A 16,181-nucleotide genomic window follows, 5' to 3' on the forward strand; every position below is an offset into this window, starting at 1 on the left:
ATCAGATTTGTGAAATTATTTCTGATGGAGTCATGTTCCCTGTAATCCACTATATTCATATCCAAAGCAATAAGCTCCTGGAAAACATGCACTTCCAAGTCTTCATCACTTTCATTTTCTCTAATTACATTCCCCTGTCATAATTACAACTATCCTTTTCCCTCCAGGGCCACCACTTTGTTCACTACTTTCATGCCTGGTCTCATGATAAATTGGCTTGTAAACTCATCCATGCAGGTTCTTTTTGATCTGTCTTCACATGGGACCTTTTTGGGTAAAATGCAATGGAATTAACTATCTCTAGTAGCAGGGAATCATTATGTCAGTGGGAGAAATAGCATGGTAAGCTGCATTTGTTCCCTGGGAGTTGTCTTTTTCCCTATATGTCCCTTTCAGCACTTAGTTTTCTCATTTTCTTACGTGATTTTTGTTTCATGCTGTTGGATGAAACCAAGCATTCCAAGCAAATCTACAGGGGAGAGGTGAAAGGACTAATTGTTTCTTGTGGGACCTTAAATAACCCAGCTAATGAACTAATTCTGGTTAATCTGAGGGTCTGAAAATATCTCCTGCTCATTCTGCTATCTGGTCAGGATTCATAAATCTGCCCCTTGAAAGACTTGCATTAATAAAAAGCAGAACATCTCAACACACTGTAAGCCTGTGAACCACAGAAAAGCGTAGAGCCCTGGTTATATTATTTCAGAAATGAAAGAATTGGCAAGTATGTAAGTGCCTCATACACTTGCCTAAAATGTCAAAAGCAATTTTCAAGAGAAATCTTGTGTTTTTGTGTTTTCATACTTTGATTTCTGTGAAATTTAGAATTTTTTTCTAATTTTGTTGGCTTCTTAGGACCCTGAAGAAGAATACTGGAAACTGTTTTTCATTAGGTCACTGTAATAGTTTCAGAATGAGGCATAATTTGGGTAAATTGAAGTATTTGCATCTGATAAGAGTGCTGTTAAAGCTTCAAATAAAATGACTTGGAGCAAAAAAGCATTTAAAAATGCATTAATCATTCTAGTTTTATGACTTGTACCATAAACTGCAGGAACAACTGGTCTAAATGCTATCCTGGCACAGCTCCATTGACAATTTGACCCACCACCTTCTTTTTGGAAACTTTTAATAAAAACTAATTTGCAGAATCTCAAAAGCTATTTGCTCTGTGTGTAACCCACTGTACTGTAAATTAAGACAGATTTTCAAGAGCTTAATTTATTGATATAAAATAAATGCGAGCCAAAAACTAGAAATGTGGTTGTTCTGCCTTTTAACATATTGATCTTTAAGAAAAGTTGTTTTCCAGCTCATAAGACAGATTTATATCTCAGAGGACCTAATCCCAGAGGGATACCAGCAGGACTTGAGCTTGTGGGATAGAAACTAGCTTGTTGTGAATATTCCTTTGAGAAGTTGGATGTGATTTTTTTCTTTTTCTTCCCCCTCCCCTGCTTTCAATGTTGTTTAGTTGAAGGTGGTATATACTGCAGCATCCACAGTGCTTTGCTTTTTGCTGGCCTTCAATTTTAGAGTATAATGTAGATTCCACTATACTTTTCAGTATTCAGAAAGTCAAAATGGCAGCTGAAGGTAATAAGTACCTTTAACATTTCTAAGAGAACTAGAAGTTGATACTGGACTGGGAGAAGAAAAGATTTCTTCCAAATTTCCCCATTATTTCTACATCAGAAATTATACATGCTATCCCTTTCATGACACTGAATTGCTTAAGATGTGAGATAGAAAGATTTTCTTTGTGATGTTTGTCATTAATGTCCTATGGATTAGGTGTGAGATGTAGAAATGAAGGGCAAAATTACGCTAGAACTGGTTTCCAAGAGGCATGTATTACCCAAAGACTTGGTATGACTCTGTTTGGCTTTGGGTTGGTTTTTTGTTGGTTTAAGGTTTTTTTACTTTTTTCTTTTTCTTTCCCCTGCAGCTTGTTTGAAGCCCGTGCGTGACTGTGTACTGTTTGATTCCTACTCTGAGCCACTGCCAAGCGCTCAGCAGGCTCGGGACTTCGGTCGGGCAGAGGTGAGGAGGGGTGAGCTGGGTCCTTGCCTTGCAGAGGGCAGGGGCTGGACCAGCTTCACAGACTGTGCTATGGGAGCAGCAGCTCTGGGAGTCTCTGGCAGGACTGTAGGAATCTCTAAGCTTCTCATAAAGCCATCTCAGACCCCCAGCTCAGCCATTTCTCCTGTGTATGGAGAGGGCTGACAGGCTTTTCAAGAGACATTGCCACACATAACAGGGTTCACAGCAGCCATGGAGGACTTGTGAGATGCTGGGATGTGCAGGGCTGCTGCAGGAGGGGCAGTGGGGCACATGGGCCGTGTTCAGGTGATTATCTGCTCAATCTGAATTGGTTGAAAATATGAGGCTTCAGCACAGACTTGGAATCATAAAATCATGTAATTTGGAAAAGACTTCCAAGATCATCAGTTCCAACTATTAACCCAGCACTGCTTTCTTTCAGATACTTGTAGAGAGCAATAAGGTCACCCCTGAGCATCTTTTTCTCCAGGATAAAAAAACCCCAGCTCCCTCAGGCACTCCTTTTTTGCTCTGGACCCTTCACCATTGCTCTTCTTTGAACACATGCCAGTGTTCTTTCTTCTAGTGAGGGGCCTAAACTGAACACAGTAGGTTAGGTTGGGCCTTTGGACTAGATCTCCAGAGGTCCCTTCCAAACCCAACCATTGTATGGTTCCATGAAGTCTGCTGCAAGCAAAACTGAATTAAGGAGAAGAGTGTAACACCAAGGTTAAAATCCCAAACTTTTAAAGACCTTATAGAACTGAACTAATCATGGCCACTGAGTTGTGTCTGGTAATTGCAACTCTCAGTATATGTGCTGTGGGATTTAAAGGTTGAGTGTTAAGGTACTTTATCAAGTTGGCAGACTGCAGGAACTGGCCCTTCTGACACTCTTCCAAGTTTAAAAATAGTGGTATGTCCTGGCTGCTCAGCAAGGCTGTTCTCCAGCTGTTTCCTCCCAATGCCTTCTTCTGGGGAGTCCCTGGGTCAGAACCCAGCTGCTCCCTCATCAAATCCATTTTGGTAGTGGTACCACCAAACAGAATCCCATAGCTTCTATGGAACACAGTGTTCACTTTGGGCACATTGAGCATCCAGTGTATCTTCTGGAGCTGTTAAAATACATGTTGTGTCCCTGGGAGGTGTTGCTCGTCCTACAGCAGCTTGGCCAAAGACAGCATGGGCTTTGGGAGCAGCACTGCAGGTCTGGTGGTGCAGGATGCTGGCATGTTGGCAGATCCTTTACCAGAATCACCTCATCCCTTGCTTATGGCCTTATTTTGCATGGCTTGCAACCTAAAATATAAAAGAAGATATAGGTAAAATATCAAATTAAATTATATTTGAAATGTAAACAAATGTATAATTATGTATCTTTCATAGAAATAATTAAAAAGCTTCAGTTTACATTGTCCAAGGTTAATGGACTTTAAAATCTCCTCAGAAGTGATTTGAGAATCATTTGGAGTTGATTTTTTTTGTTCAACTCATATTTTTACATTAATGCACTGAATGACTGTCATTTGAGAGGTCAGTAATTCATCTTCCATTCATCTCTTTCAGTGGGAAGTGCAGCAATTCACTGTTGCAAGTTCATTTGTATCTTGCCTAGCTGAGGAATTATACTTTAGATACTTGATCACTAAATTAAAAATATTATATTATTAATGCAATCTGTTATGCTTTACCTCCGTGTCTTTTTAGATTTCCACCTATCATCCATTCAGACTATTTAATCTCATTTCAGATGCCTGTTTTTACTGTGACTGCTGAACTACAATACTGCAATAAAATAGAAACAATTCCTGAATGCATTCATAAAGAAAATAATGGCAGGAGACACATCACCCGCATACTAGGCTTTGTTAAACTTGAAAAATGCACCAAGGCTGCTGATATTATGCTTGGGGATTACATGGGTGACTGATTTTTGTTTACTGAGGAGGTTTTGTCTTCACAGTTTTTTTTTTTTCTCAGGTTTTTGTCTCCCACTCTCCTTTGGTTTTTTTCTGCAAGCTTTCTCACTGCCAAAATCTTAGAGTTAAAAGATGCATAAAGTGACTGGCTGGGGTTCCTCTGGGCTCCCTTTAGAAATGTCATGCTCACAGATCATTGAAATCTCTGAAAATCATTCCATCAATTAAAGGATGCATTGAGTTAGGTCTGTGGTCTCATATTCTTCACTTGAGTCTCAGGGCTAACTATGGATGTGAAATATTTTGTTCATGCATCTTCAGAGTCCTCAAGCCATATTTTTGCTGTGTTGCTTTCTCAGAAAAGGGAATCCCATTGCTCAGGTATCCCATTCCTTAGAAACTTTATAAAACAAATCTCACAGACCTTTACTGTGGAGTTTTCCTTTTTGAACTACTGACTTGAGGCTTTTGTGGTCTTTTAAAAATGTCTATGAAATCTAGGTTTCTCAATTCATTTGTTTAGGTCAAATTTATTTCAGGGCATTTTCAGGTCAAACCTCTTCCGTGCTCCTTGGGAAAAAAAACCAGCATCACTTAATATTTAGAGAAGTTTAGGGTTTCTGACATTTGCTTGAATGTTTTATTTGGTTGCAGAGTGTATTCTTGTTCTTGCACATAATGGAGGTAGAATGTGTTCCAGCAGAAGCTCCAAGAACAATAAATGCCGCTGAAATAACAGAAAATTAAGGAATAAGACTGGGGAGAAATTCCCTGTTTTCCTATCAAAGGCCTGAATAGGCCTCCAACAGACTTGCTAATGAAATTTGGTTTTCCCATCTCTATAGCTGCATGTTGAAAGAAAAGAATAGTTCAAGGATCAGCCACATCAGCCAGGAGCCTTTAAAGCATCACCACCAGGCTCTGCAGTACAGCTGGAGCTCTGGTTAGGGAGATTTTCTCATGGGGACTGGAGAAACTTCCATCTGTCCTTGCACAGGTGTTACACATGGCTGTGCTGGGAGAAGCCTCTCCTTACATATAGCCCTTGTCTCCTGCAGTCATTCACTGTTGAAGTGCTCCTCTAACTAATTTCAGGTGTGGAACTGCTGTGCCTTGAAGAGCAGAGTTATATTGTCTTTCTGCAGGTCCTCTATTCGAAATTGTGGTGCACGAGCGAATACGGCCACGAGCAAAGATTTGTGTTGATCTGTATTCTGCAATATTTGACTGTGGAAAGGTATGAGCTGTAACCATCAGTGTGATTAACAATCTTCTTTCTTTAGAAGTCATCAGCTGAAGAGGTACCTGATAACTCTGCCCTGATACAAGATGGAAAGAAAGATGACAAACAAGGTATTCAAACAAATAACTTCTTTTTCCCATTAGGGATTAAATTACGTGGTTTTAGTAAGTCCCTATGTTTGCTGACAGAAGCAATGGTGTGTTTGATTTCTAAGCTGGCTATGTGTTGCTAAAGATTTAAAGAGACAACTCAGAGCAGCTGAGTTGAAGACAAATAAATGCAGGGGTTTGCATCAAAATTAGTTCTATCATATGTGAATGATATGAAATGTACCTTCTAAAATACATCTAGCCCTAAGGCAATTAATGTTGTGCTTCTTACTTAAGCAAAATTTTAATTGTTGTCAGGAATTTTTTAAGAGTAAAGATACAATGTGCCAAATTTTCAATTTAGATTTTTGCAAGAAACACCAACACTTCAAAATCAATTTTTACTCCTATTTGAAAAAAAAAAATCCCTGTATTTTCTTGCAAAACAAAAGTTTTAGTCAAATCGGACTGAAAAAACTTGTTTCATTCATTTCATTTGACATCCATCAGCAGCAAGTCATGTGAAATTGAAGCAATCTTTCTCTTTTTTGCTACAATAGCTTTTATGGCTTCCAGAATTGGCACTGGATCATCACACAGCCATTGATTCCCTTTTATATTCCCTTTGCCCAATTCTTACTTGCTGTCCCTCTCTTATAGAAACAAAACTGTTGTGGGTATTTTGTTGCCTGATTCTCAGTGTTACAAATTATGTATTAATGAAAGTAAAAAATATTTTGGCCTCCCAGATGTCCACATGTTAAGGTTGCATCAGAGCTGTGAGACCAGGCAGTCCACATTCCTGATTCACCTTCCACACTCAGATGTGACAGAGTTTGACAGATTCCCAGTGTCCGTTTTTCAAAGAAAGTTTGTCAAGAGTTGATGTGTGTTTGTAAAACATTTTGACACGTCAGCATATTCCAGGAAATCAGTGTTTTGTTGACAAGGTTTGTTTTGTTGTAAAATGCATAATGAGCCAGTGAAGGACTTGAACCTTGAAGGTTATTGCTTTGAAATGTCTAAGGAAGATTTAGTTTTTACTAAGGGAATATTTTTTCCCTGTTTAGATGACGAAGTTGTGCTTTGATTTTTGTAGCTGACATGTAAAGTCACATGGGAGCCTGTTTTGAGACGTGCAGTCCTCCTTCAGGGATGAAGATATGCTGTATTTATGACACAGTTTGCTGCCTTTTCAGCCAAAGAACAAGTACTTTTGTTCTATCTTTTATTACTACTCTGACAAACATGAGAACAGATCACTCTCCTGGCCGAGGGGATCTCCCCAGAAGTCAACAACTTGCAGTTCAGGACAGTAGAAGCAAAATTGCCTGCATTTTCAAAATACACAAGTAAATTAACTTCACTTAGGTTATAATGTAATTACATGTAAACTGAACTGGGTTACAAGACCCAAAACTTTTCCCACATGTTTTGTTTGATAAAGGCAGATCATAGAGCTGGTAAGTTTGGATGGGACATCAGGTTCAACCTCCTTCCTAAGGCAGGCTTATCCCAGAGCAGGAGAGATTTCATTCCAAGCAGTCATTCAACACTGAGTGTTACAGTACATCAAAATACACTGTGGTGCATTAAGAACTCCATTGGGAAGGATGAGTAGGGGAATGTGGAAGGGGAATTACCACTCAACCCCACAAATTCACAAAATTTGAGATTATTTGGCAACTTGAGCATCGGTCTTTCTTTCTGTTCTTGACTTTTGTGCTCTTGGAAATTGTTACTTGTTTGAGTACTTCAGTTTTCTGAGGGTATTTGGCTACTTTTCAAGTATGTTTGGCATTATAAGATGTCTAATACCAGTTTAGGTGTTCCTTTCTCAGACCTGATACTTCTAGATTTCACTCACACATACTTTAAGTAATTATTTTTTTTTTTTCTTAAGCTCTTAAAGTAAGCACTACTCTCAAAACTATACCAAAGGAATTTCAGCACTTGACTGTGAAAGCAGGTAAGGGAAAAAATGCCATGTGTTACTTGCATGAGAATTTTGATCAAGTGTTTCTAAATCACAGTAAGCCTAAATGAGTGTAAGTTGATTAATTTTTGAAAGAACCTTTTGCTCTATTGTACTATTTTCCTTCTGATATTAGCTTTTACTTTATGATGACTATTTGTAAGATAAATATTGATTACCTCTTCAGGTTGTCAAAAGTTTTTCTTGCTTTCTTTCCCTCATTGTTAGTGTATGGGTTCTTCCTGTGTGGAAAACATTTAAAGCTGTTTTAAAGATTTTTGAGGTTCTTCTTCAAGATGCAAGAACGTGGATATTGTACCTCTTGGTAAAACCTCATCTAAAGTTCAGAATAACTATGTAATGTTTTGGTATTATTCTGAAATGGCCTGTTTCTTTGTGAAAGCTCAACTTTCCTATTTTGTGTCAAGGAGTTAGAGGACAGAGAGCCTTTTGGAAACACAGACCATGGAGACTCTTTAAGAGTGCTGACCCAAGCTTTTGACTCAGGGCTTGTTTCTTTGTTGAAACCACTCCTGATTTTTCTGTCTTCAGCTCCAACATACACTCCTTGTTCCTATCATTCTGGAAAATGTTATTTTTGGAGCAGCATATGTCAAAATTACTTATTTGCTCCAGAAACTTCCCCTGCATTCAGTTCAGTTCATCAGACCTCCCTTGCCTTTCTCTTTGTTAATCTCTTTCTACAGTGGTAAGAATCCTTGTAAGCCCTCCCTGGTTGCAGTCAAGCTGAAATCATGCTTTCTCTTCCTTGTGCATGAATGTTTTTACTCATGAAGATATCCTTGATTAAGGAAATGGACCCCACATGTCTGTCGCAGCAGTTTTGTCTTATAGCTCGATTAATTCATGGCTGCTCAACAGCTGCATGCCTCATTTCCCAAATCTTTTTTTCCTGGCTTCTTCCCAAACACTTGGCAGCTGCCAGATTTGCTATCTTCAGCTCCTATTCTCAAAAGATTGCTGCTTCTCCTTCGCACACACACACACATACACACACACACACACACACACACTCTTGCACATCCCTCTCAGGGAAAGGGGAGGCTGGCTGCATGACTTTCTGTTCTGTTCTCCTTCCCCCTGGTTTTGTCCAGGAGCACAGGGGAGTTTTACTTTCAGTTCAGCAATTATGTCTTTAGTTCATTTAGGCAAAAAACTTACTGTCACCTGCACATCTCCTATCCCTGTGTCTTTCATTTCCTGGTCAGGGAGGTCTTCCCCACGCTGCTGTGCTCCTCCAGCAGTGTTACTGTGTTTGTATATCAAGGGGGACAGTGGCAGATTTTCACTCCATCATCAGGGCGCCTGTCCCTGCAGGGGTTCCACTCTTGCTGTGCTGCACATTGAGGATTTGAGCCAGCACATTCTCAGGCTGCATGCTACAACTGATGTGAAAAGTAAAAGTGTTTATCTATCCAGTGGAGTAGATGCAACACAATAATTGAGTGGTAGTTTCAGGACCAGTCACCATTCTGAGAGGTCTTTGTAATCATTAACCTCCAGCATGAAAACCCATTTGGGATGAAGTGGGAGAAATTTTACATGCTTCTTTGGTTATTCATTTAGGCTGTTTATGTAAACTCAGGAAAGATGATAATCTGTGAAAGTTTTCTTTGCCATCAGAAGGTCTAGAAATTTGAAATCAGTAAGAACTGTATATGATCAGCATTCTGAGTATCTGACCCGTTTATTTAGATTCCTGAGTGCAGGATCATTGTTGACCTTAGCCTTTTAAACAATTGAGGGCCGAATTTCCAAGGATTTAACATGTACATTTCTCCCTAGATGACCAATAAAAGATGAATCATTGATGTTGATGTTGACTAGTGGGGAATGCTTTGGTTTTTTTTTTTTTTCTGGCCTTGCACCTTTTTCAGCACAATTTTCTACCCAATCTTATGCTTGTAAAACAAGGAGGCAACTGGTGAGTGCAAGATGTTAGGCTACAGTCAAAAGCTACCAAACCAGCATCCTTTGGAATGTTAGAATGAAGTTGTCTTGCAAGAGGGCTGTAGGAGCAGCTCAACACCCAAAACAGGAACTTTCAGACCCTCTTTAATTCCTGCAGACCAAGCTCCTCACTCTGTCAGGCTCTACTACCCCAGGAATCATACAAACTTTTGAATAATCAGTGTAAATTATTTACTCAACAGGTTTAACTTACCCATTTCAGGAAAGTTAGGCTTGTGTAACCATAGCAGTAGAACTATGGAAACTCCTGAACTGGATAAATAATTTTGTATCATCTTGAATGGTTTTGTCACCTATTTGTATAAACCTGCACCTCATACATGAAGTGTGCACAGACTGAACATACCAAAATAGCTGCATATTTCTTGGAAATCCTGCCACAATTATTTGTATGACCTAATAATGAACTACCTGCTTCAGAGTATTTTTTGTATTATACTTCTTCTTTTGAAAGGAAAGCTAAGTCTGGGTATTCTGTAAGTGTAGCCTTGAATTGCCTAGTATTTCAAAAGCTTAAGAAGAAAATCCTTGGCAGTAGCATTCTATTGCTATCATTTTTTATTAGTAGTCATTTTGGAATTCTCTCTTCCATATGTTCTTTCCTGTTTACCTCAACAGGATGTCCTTGGAGAGTTTGAATGTCAGTTTTACCTACGGGTTTTTTTTATGAAAGGCTTTCTAAAAGAAGTATGAATAGAATTGCAGTCTCCGTAAGAAAAAGAAAATTTGAAGATTCTTAAACATGGTTTAACTTGGGAAGGATTTATACTTCCTATTTCTAAGTGGCATATTTAATAATTGTGCATGTAATTTAATAATCAGCAATTTCAGCATTGGAAAATTGGGTCATATGGCTGTAGGGAAGCCGTGTCTGAAGTTGTATTCTCTGGGAGTTTGACACAGAGAGAGAGAGAGAAAGGAGGATTATCACCACTGCATATTTTAATATTAATTCCCTCTCCCTTCTTTAGTTGCTAGGAAGAGTTTGCTGCAGAGAAATCTGGAACAAACCAGTTTGGTGATGACAATCTTCTAGAACTTGGGTTATAAGTGGTCACTGCCAGCTGCAGTGGGGTTTATTCTATCCAAAACACCAACTATCTCTGCATGATCCTAAAAGCAGTTTCCTTCATAAGAAACTAGTGTGTGACTGTTACATGTGCCATATGCTGCTACTTGTCTTTGTGAGCCTAAAGCCTCCTATGGAGGGTTTGTGCAGTACTACAGTGCAAACCATTAAAAACTCAGTGTTTGCCACAGGCAGCTCCTGCTCTGTGGTTGGGAGGATCCCTTGTATTCTCAGGTAATGCTCTGTAGTAGCTGATGATAAATGTTTTGTAGTAGCTGCTGATAAATCCCTGACTTGAAAGTAGGCATATATCTGAAGGCAGCTAGAAATTCTGAGAATTATTTTTTCCCAACCTACTTGTTTCTCTTGAGTGTTGTACCTTGATTAGTAGACTGGGGAAAAGTACAAGAATTCACTTTGTGTACTGGGATCATTGATGCTACTGTAATACCTTGAGGATATCTCAGTGGGATGAATTTGAAAGCAGTCATGCAGATTTGCTTTCTCAAAATTATCTGGTACCTGTAAGGAGAGTAACAGAAAAGACAATATAAACCAAGGAACAGCCTCAAGGAATTACCCAGAGATGATAATTCAACACTGCTGTTTTCCTATTACATAAAACCTGTATGTGGCAGGATATTTGGAACTCATCCAAATAACAGAAAGCCATTTTTACATTAATGGAAATGTGTTTGATCAACATTTAGACTTAAAAACTTTCTTCCTTCAAGTACCTTTTCTTCCCAGGATCAAACCAGTTTCAACATGACATGCTAATGTTTTGTAATGGGTGATGTACATTTATACTTGTTAGTTAAAGTATTTATGAAGGACATAAACCTTTGTGCTTTTGGAAGCAGGACAAGCAATAGATACCTGAATTAAGAAGAAGATGTTTTCTATAAAAAGTTTCTGTTGTTCCTTACATTGCTTCATCACAACTACATCCATGACTACAGGTCAGAGCTCTGAGACCTATTGTCCTTCCTGTGTTCTGATAACCAAATTAAAAAGGTGAAACTCTCACTACATGTTGGCTTTTGAATTCTTAGGACATTCACACACTACAAAAACAAAGGGGAAGGAGAAGTGAAAATCAATCCCCATTGCTCATGTGAGATGAATATACTCTCACATCCACATTTGCTACACTCACACATTTAATGGACACCAATTCTGTAGCTAAAGACAGAATTTATTTAAAATACAATGTTTTAGTGGTTTTTTCTTTTCTATTCCAGCTGCTCAAGAACCTAATGCACTCAGAGCCAGACCACGGTCCAGGTACTGCTTTCATTCCTGTTTCAGGAAAAGCCGTATGTTCTCTGGTGTTAGATACAAGGCATCAGAATGGGTGTTGGATATTTTATTTTTTTTTTTACTTGATGGAAGTACAGCTCAGATCAGACAGATTTACCAGGAGGAATCTGTAAGCTATAGACCCTACATACTGCACTAGGGCCCCATGATCTCTGGTCATGAGGTGCTGGAAGTTTTGCCTGTCTGCCCAGCCCTGCTGCCTTGTCAGGGTGGTGACTGCCTCCAGCCCAGCCCCAGGGGCGTCGTGGCAGGACAGCTGGGACCACCCCACTGCAGGGAACACCCTCAGCAATTCTATGCTCTTGCAGCCTGCACAGATATTTCAAATGGAGGGGAGCACTGCACATTCCCACAGAAACAGCAGCAGTAGCTCAACTCTCGTGTGTGGGTGAGTGAATCCTTTACTGGCATCTGTGTGCATGGATGGTGTGTGATGGAAGTACTTCAGGACTGTTGTGTGCTAGAAGTGACACCTGCTGAATTTGGATATTTGAAAGAAAAGGGAAACCTCTGCCAGAAAATATTCTGTATAAATGGATTACCTCTTGGGTTGGTTGTCACCTACTGGTGTATAGCCATATTGTAAATTCACCTTAAACTTTTAATTTTTGATGCTAGTTACAGGACTCTGCTTGGGATTTTTTTGCTTGGATAATGAGAGTATAATCAGAAGCTGTCTGCTTACAGGCTTGTCAAAGCCTGCCACTAAGAGAGGATCAGCTATAAGCATGGCGATTGAGGATTGAAATCCTCTGTTCTTAGGACCTATATTCGGGAAGGCTGAACTGCCTTGTGTGCTGTTTTTCTGCTGCTAGCCAGTGCTTTTTAGTTTCTGCAGAGTTTTAAATTATCTTGCTGTGTTACTAAATTGCAAATATGCAAAAAATGTGCACAAATATGTAGAACCAAATGTTTAAACAAGCTCAAAAAAAGTCACTTGAATGTGACTACTCTGTCACATGTAGCTGTCTCACATCTGATTGTATGTCACTGTTTCAATGCAGAAGTTGAGACTAAAGATGCTTGAACACATCCTTGAACTCAGACCCGCTGTGCTTGTTGGAAATGGGATGAAATACCACAGTGGAATTTATTTTTCTCTTTAAAGAATAATTAGGATGTTAGGAAAGAATGTGTACTGATTAACTTCACAACCAGATTGGAATATATTCAGTAACTGAGAAAACAAGTAAGAACAGCATAAGAATATGTGGTGTGAAAAGTAAACCTGGTAAACTTGGTGGTGGTGATGAACAAGTAGAATTGTTGGTGGCTCCTCTGGTGGATCCTAAAAATTCTGTTTCAGAGGGTGAGGAGGACTCTGATAGTCCTGTTAGAGAAGGAAGTAAATCAGGAATTCTTGTCTCTAGCCCAACCTGACTAGAGGATGGAGTAAATCGGTGATTCAGGCTGCTTTAAGAAACACGGTGGGACTGCTGGAAAGCTGTCTATGTGCATGTGCTGTTTGCTAACTGTGATTCATTGACTTGGAAACAGGATGTTGCATCTCACTGTGTAATAATCCAAATGATATGCATAGTATTATTAAATCTGTGATGATGACACATAACCCCAGCTGGGGGAGATGCATAAGTTTGGTTAGAAATTTGTTTATGTGTGAAGAAAAATGGAGTAGTTGTAGAAGAAGCAAAGGAAGGACTGAGTAGGAGAAAAGTTGAGGAGCTAGGTCAGAAAACTGGGGAGCAGGAATACCAAATCCTGATGAACTTCTCCGTAAAGAAGATCTTGAATGGGATTTGCGTGAAGATGTTGGATTAAAAGGAGTAAAAAATGTTGATTTTATATGGAATTCATAATGGAGTAGAAAAACCTAGGAGTCTTGGGAAGTTGTATGAGGTAAAGCAGGGGAAAAGATTATCTCCATTAGCTTTTTATGAGTGGTTGTGCAAAGTGGCCCATAAATGGACAAACTTGTACCTGGAGAGTGAGGGTAATAGGATGTTGCTCAATATGCTCTTAATTGGATAGCTGGCACTGGATGTTAGGAACCTCTTTGACCAAAAAAAAAAAAAAAAGGTCCATATGCCACTAGTGGGAGTTATTTCTGTTTTATTCAAATGTGCTTTTGGTCTTGCCCTGACATGCAGAATGTGTTACAGTAAGTCTAACATCTCATGTTGTCAGTGCTCGTTTTGAACAGAGTCTTGGTGTTGCTTGGTCTTTGTTTTCATAAACTGATAAGTGCAACAGCTGAAAAAATTGGGCAGTGGTCATCAAAATCAAAATTCTTAGCAAATGCACCACACCACGTTGGGATTAATGTGCTGTGGGAGGGCCTGGAAAGAGGTACTGAGCCATGTATTTGACCAGTTGTAGTCACTTTGGAGCCATTCAGTTTTTCTGGATTTTGTAGAATTTGTTGATGGTTTCCTATGGAAAAATTTTTCTAATAGTTAAAAATTTATTCTATTAGTGAGAATATTACAAATTGCAAAATGTGTACTTGTAAGAGGTAGGTTGAATCGATACCTGTATGAACATTTACCCTTGCAGTTGGGAAAGGCAACAGAAACTCCAAGAGGTGTCTGCAGGGAATTTTACTTTGGTTCAATCAAAATAGTTGCAACAATTATCCTGCTGGCAAAGTTACATAAGAAGGCCTCAAGCTGTGTTACAAAAAGCCTGAAAAAATACTAGCCCTGTAAGCATGAGTCATTCCCTTCTCCACATGCTTAGGTCCCTCTGTTGCCAAATAAATCTGTGTTGTTGTAAGAGGGAGCTCTTAGTCATTAGGGCAAGGAGTTTCCACCATCAACCTGACTTCTGGTCAGTACATTTTTAGGTACTATTCACTATAGTTGTTTAAAATCAATTTTTCAAATAAAATATTTTCTGCTTTTCTCCGACATGTTTTTCCTTAGGTCTTATTCTAGCACATCAATAGAAGATGCCATGAAAAAGGGAGAAGAGCCCCCTACTCCACCTCCAAGACCACAGAAATCACATTCCAGAGCTTCCTCTTTGGATCTGAACAAAATATTTCAGCAAAACACACAAGGTAAAGTTTGCTTTCTTTGCTCCTTCTGAGACTGTTCAGGTTAGCTGCGTGCTTGGCAACTTGATCTGTTTGCAGAAATGCTTGGCAATATGTGCATTATGCTGGCCTTTGCTGCAGACAGTAATGCACTCAGAACAGGAGTTCTGCTTGTACACTTTTTCCCCTCATTGCCACTGAGGGGAAAAAGCACTGGTTCTATAATTAAGGTGATTATAAGGTTTTCTGGCACAGCAATGGGAAGTTTAACATATGGTAGTCTGTCATCACTGACTGTTTATAACTCGTCTGACTGTTTAGACAGCTCTCATCAGTAACTACAGTATAATTGATTTTCATTACTATTTATTTTTTGTAGTTCAGAAGCAGGAAGAAAACCCCTAATGTTTAAACTGGGAGAAAGAAAGCAAACATTTTTGATGTTGAAGTCTAACATATGCATGAGAACAATCAGAAGCCAGTCTGAGTAAAAAAAAAGGGTAATTTCTTTTGACATGGGTGCATACTGAGGGGAGAGAAAGAAAATGTAGGATAGTAGCTGGGGTGAACTGAAAGAAGATGTTTTTTCAGCACATTACCCTTTGAGTGTGCCTCTTGCCTTCAAGTGGGAAGAGGAGCTGTTTGTTCAGGGCAGCAGTCACCCAGCGTGGCTGTGCCTCAGCAGTGTCCTTGAACAGAGCAGAGGTTTGTGTGCTGCACACCAATCATCTGACTCAAGGACCAGCTTAAACACAGTCATGCTCATGCTTTAGAAGAAAGCCAAGGTTTGACTGTGTCAAGGAATGTTTAACTGGGCTCTCTAATGTGGTTCTTGGAGTAGAAAGAGTTTTACCTCTTGCTATATGGGACTTTTTTTTGAGCAAACACTAGAGAGAATTCGAGTCCTGCTTCGTGTGCTGATCCCTGAAGCTCAATAGGAATAAACATTTTTTTTGTCTTACACAGAGGAGTAATTCCTTATCTTTGTTCCTGTTGAGGGATCCAGAGCCTCCAGTTTTGATTTTGTTGTACATCAAACTAAAACCCCAAACAGAGCCAAGTGCACATTTTCTACTGCAACAAATCTTGGAATCGAGATAACAAGTATAACTGGAAGGAAATAAACTTGGGTTTAAATTTTGCTTGGAACACGAAAGAAGAATGTAAATTTTCAAAGAAGTCATTCTGTAAATCAAAATTAACATCTTGAATTTGCAATGGTTCATTTTGAAAGTCACAGAGCGGTTTCTTTTGGGGAAGTTAACAAACTGTGTACAGTTTTGGGTACCACAATATAAAAAAAGACATTAAGCCATTAGAGAGTGTCCAAAGGAGAGCAACAAAGATGATGAAGGGTCTGGAGGTGAAGCCATATGAGGAGCAGCTGAGGTCACTTGGTCTGTTCAGCCTGGAGGAGACTGAGGGGAGACCTCACTGCAATTACAACTTCTTAATGAGGGGAAGAGGAGGGACAGACACTGACAGACAAGGGAATGGCCTGAAGCTGTGTCAGGAGAGGTTTAGGTTGGATAT

General features: G+C 39.4%; 1 protein-coding gene across 1 annotated transcript in view; it reads left to right on the forward strand.

Moving 5' to 3' along the window:
* Positions 1-16,181, forward strand: part of REPS2 (RALBP1 associated Eps domain containing 2) — a 97,027-nt gene that overhangs the window by 48,913 nt on the left and 31,933 nt on the right. Inside the window, exons 9-13 of the mRNA XM_033052029.2 lie at positions 1,949-2,043; positions 5,246-5,315; positions 7,198-7,263; positions 11,575-11,617; positions 14,536-14,672. Of these exons, the coding sequence (XP_032907920.1) occupies positions 1,949-2,043; positions 5,246-5,315; positions 7,198-7,263; positions 11,575-11,617; positions 14,536-14,672 (411 nt within the window). The remainder of the gene's footprint in view (positions 1-1,948; positions 2,044-5,245; positions 5,316-7,197; positions 7,264-11,574; positions 11,618-14,535; positions 14,673-16,181) is intronic.

The sequence above is a fragment of the Catharus ustulatus genome, chromosome 2 (assembly GCF_009819885.2).
Source record: "Catharus ustulatus isolate bCatUst1 chromosome 2, bCatUst1.pri.v2, whole genome shotgun sequence".
Taxonomy (NCBI): domain Eukaryota; kingdom Metazoa; phylum Chordata; class Aves; order Passeriformes; family Turdidae; genus Catharus; species Catharus ustulatus.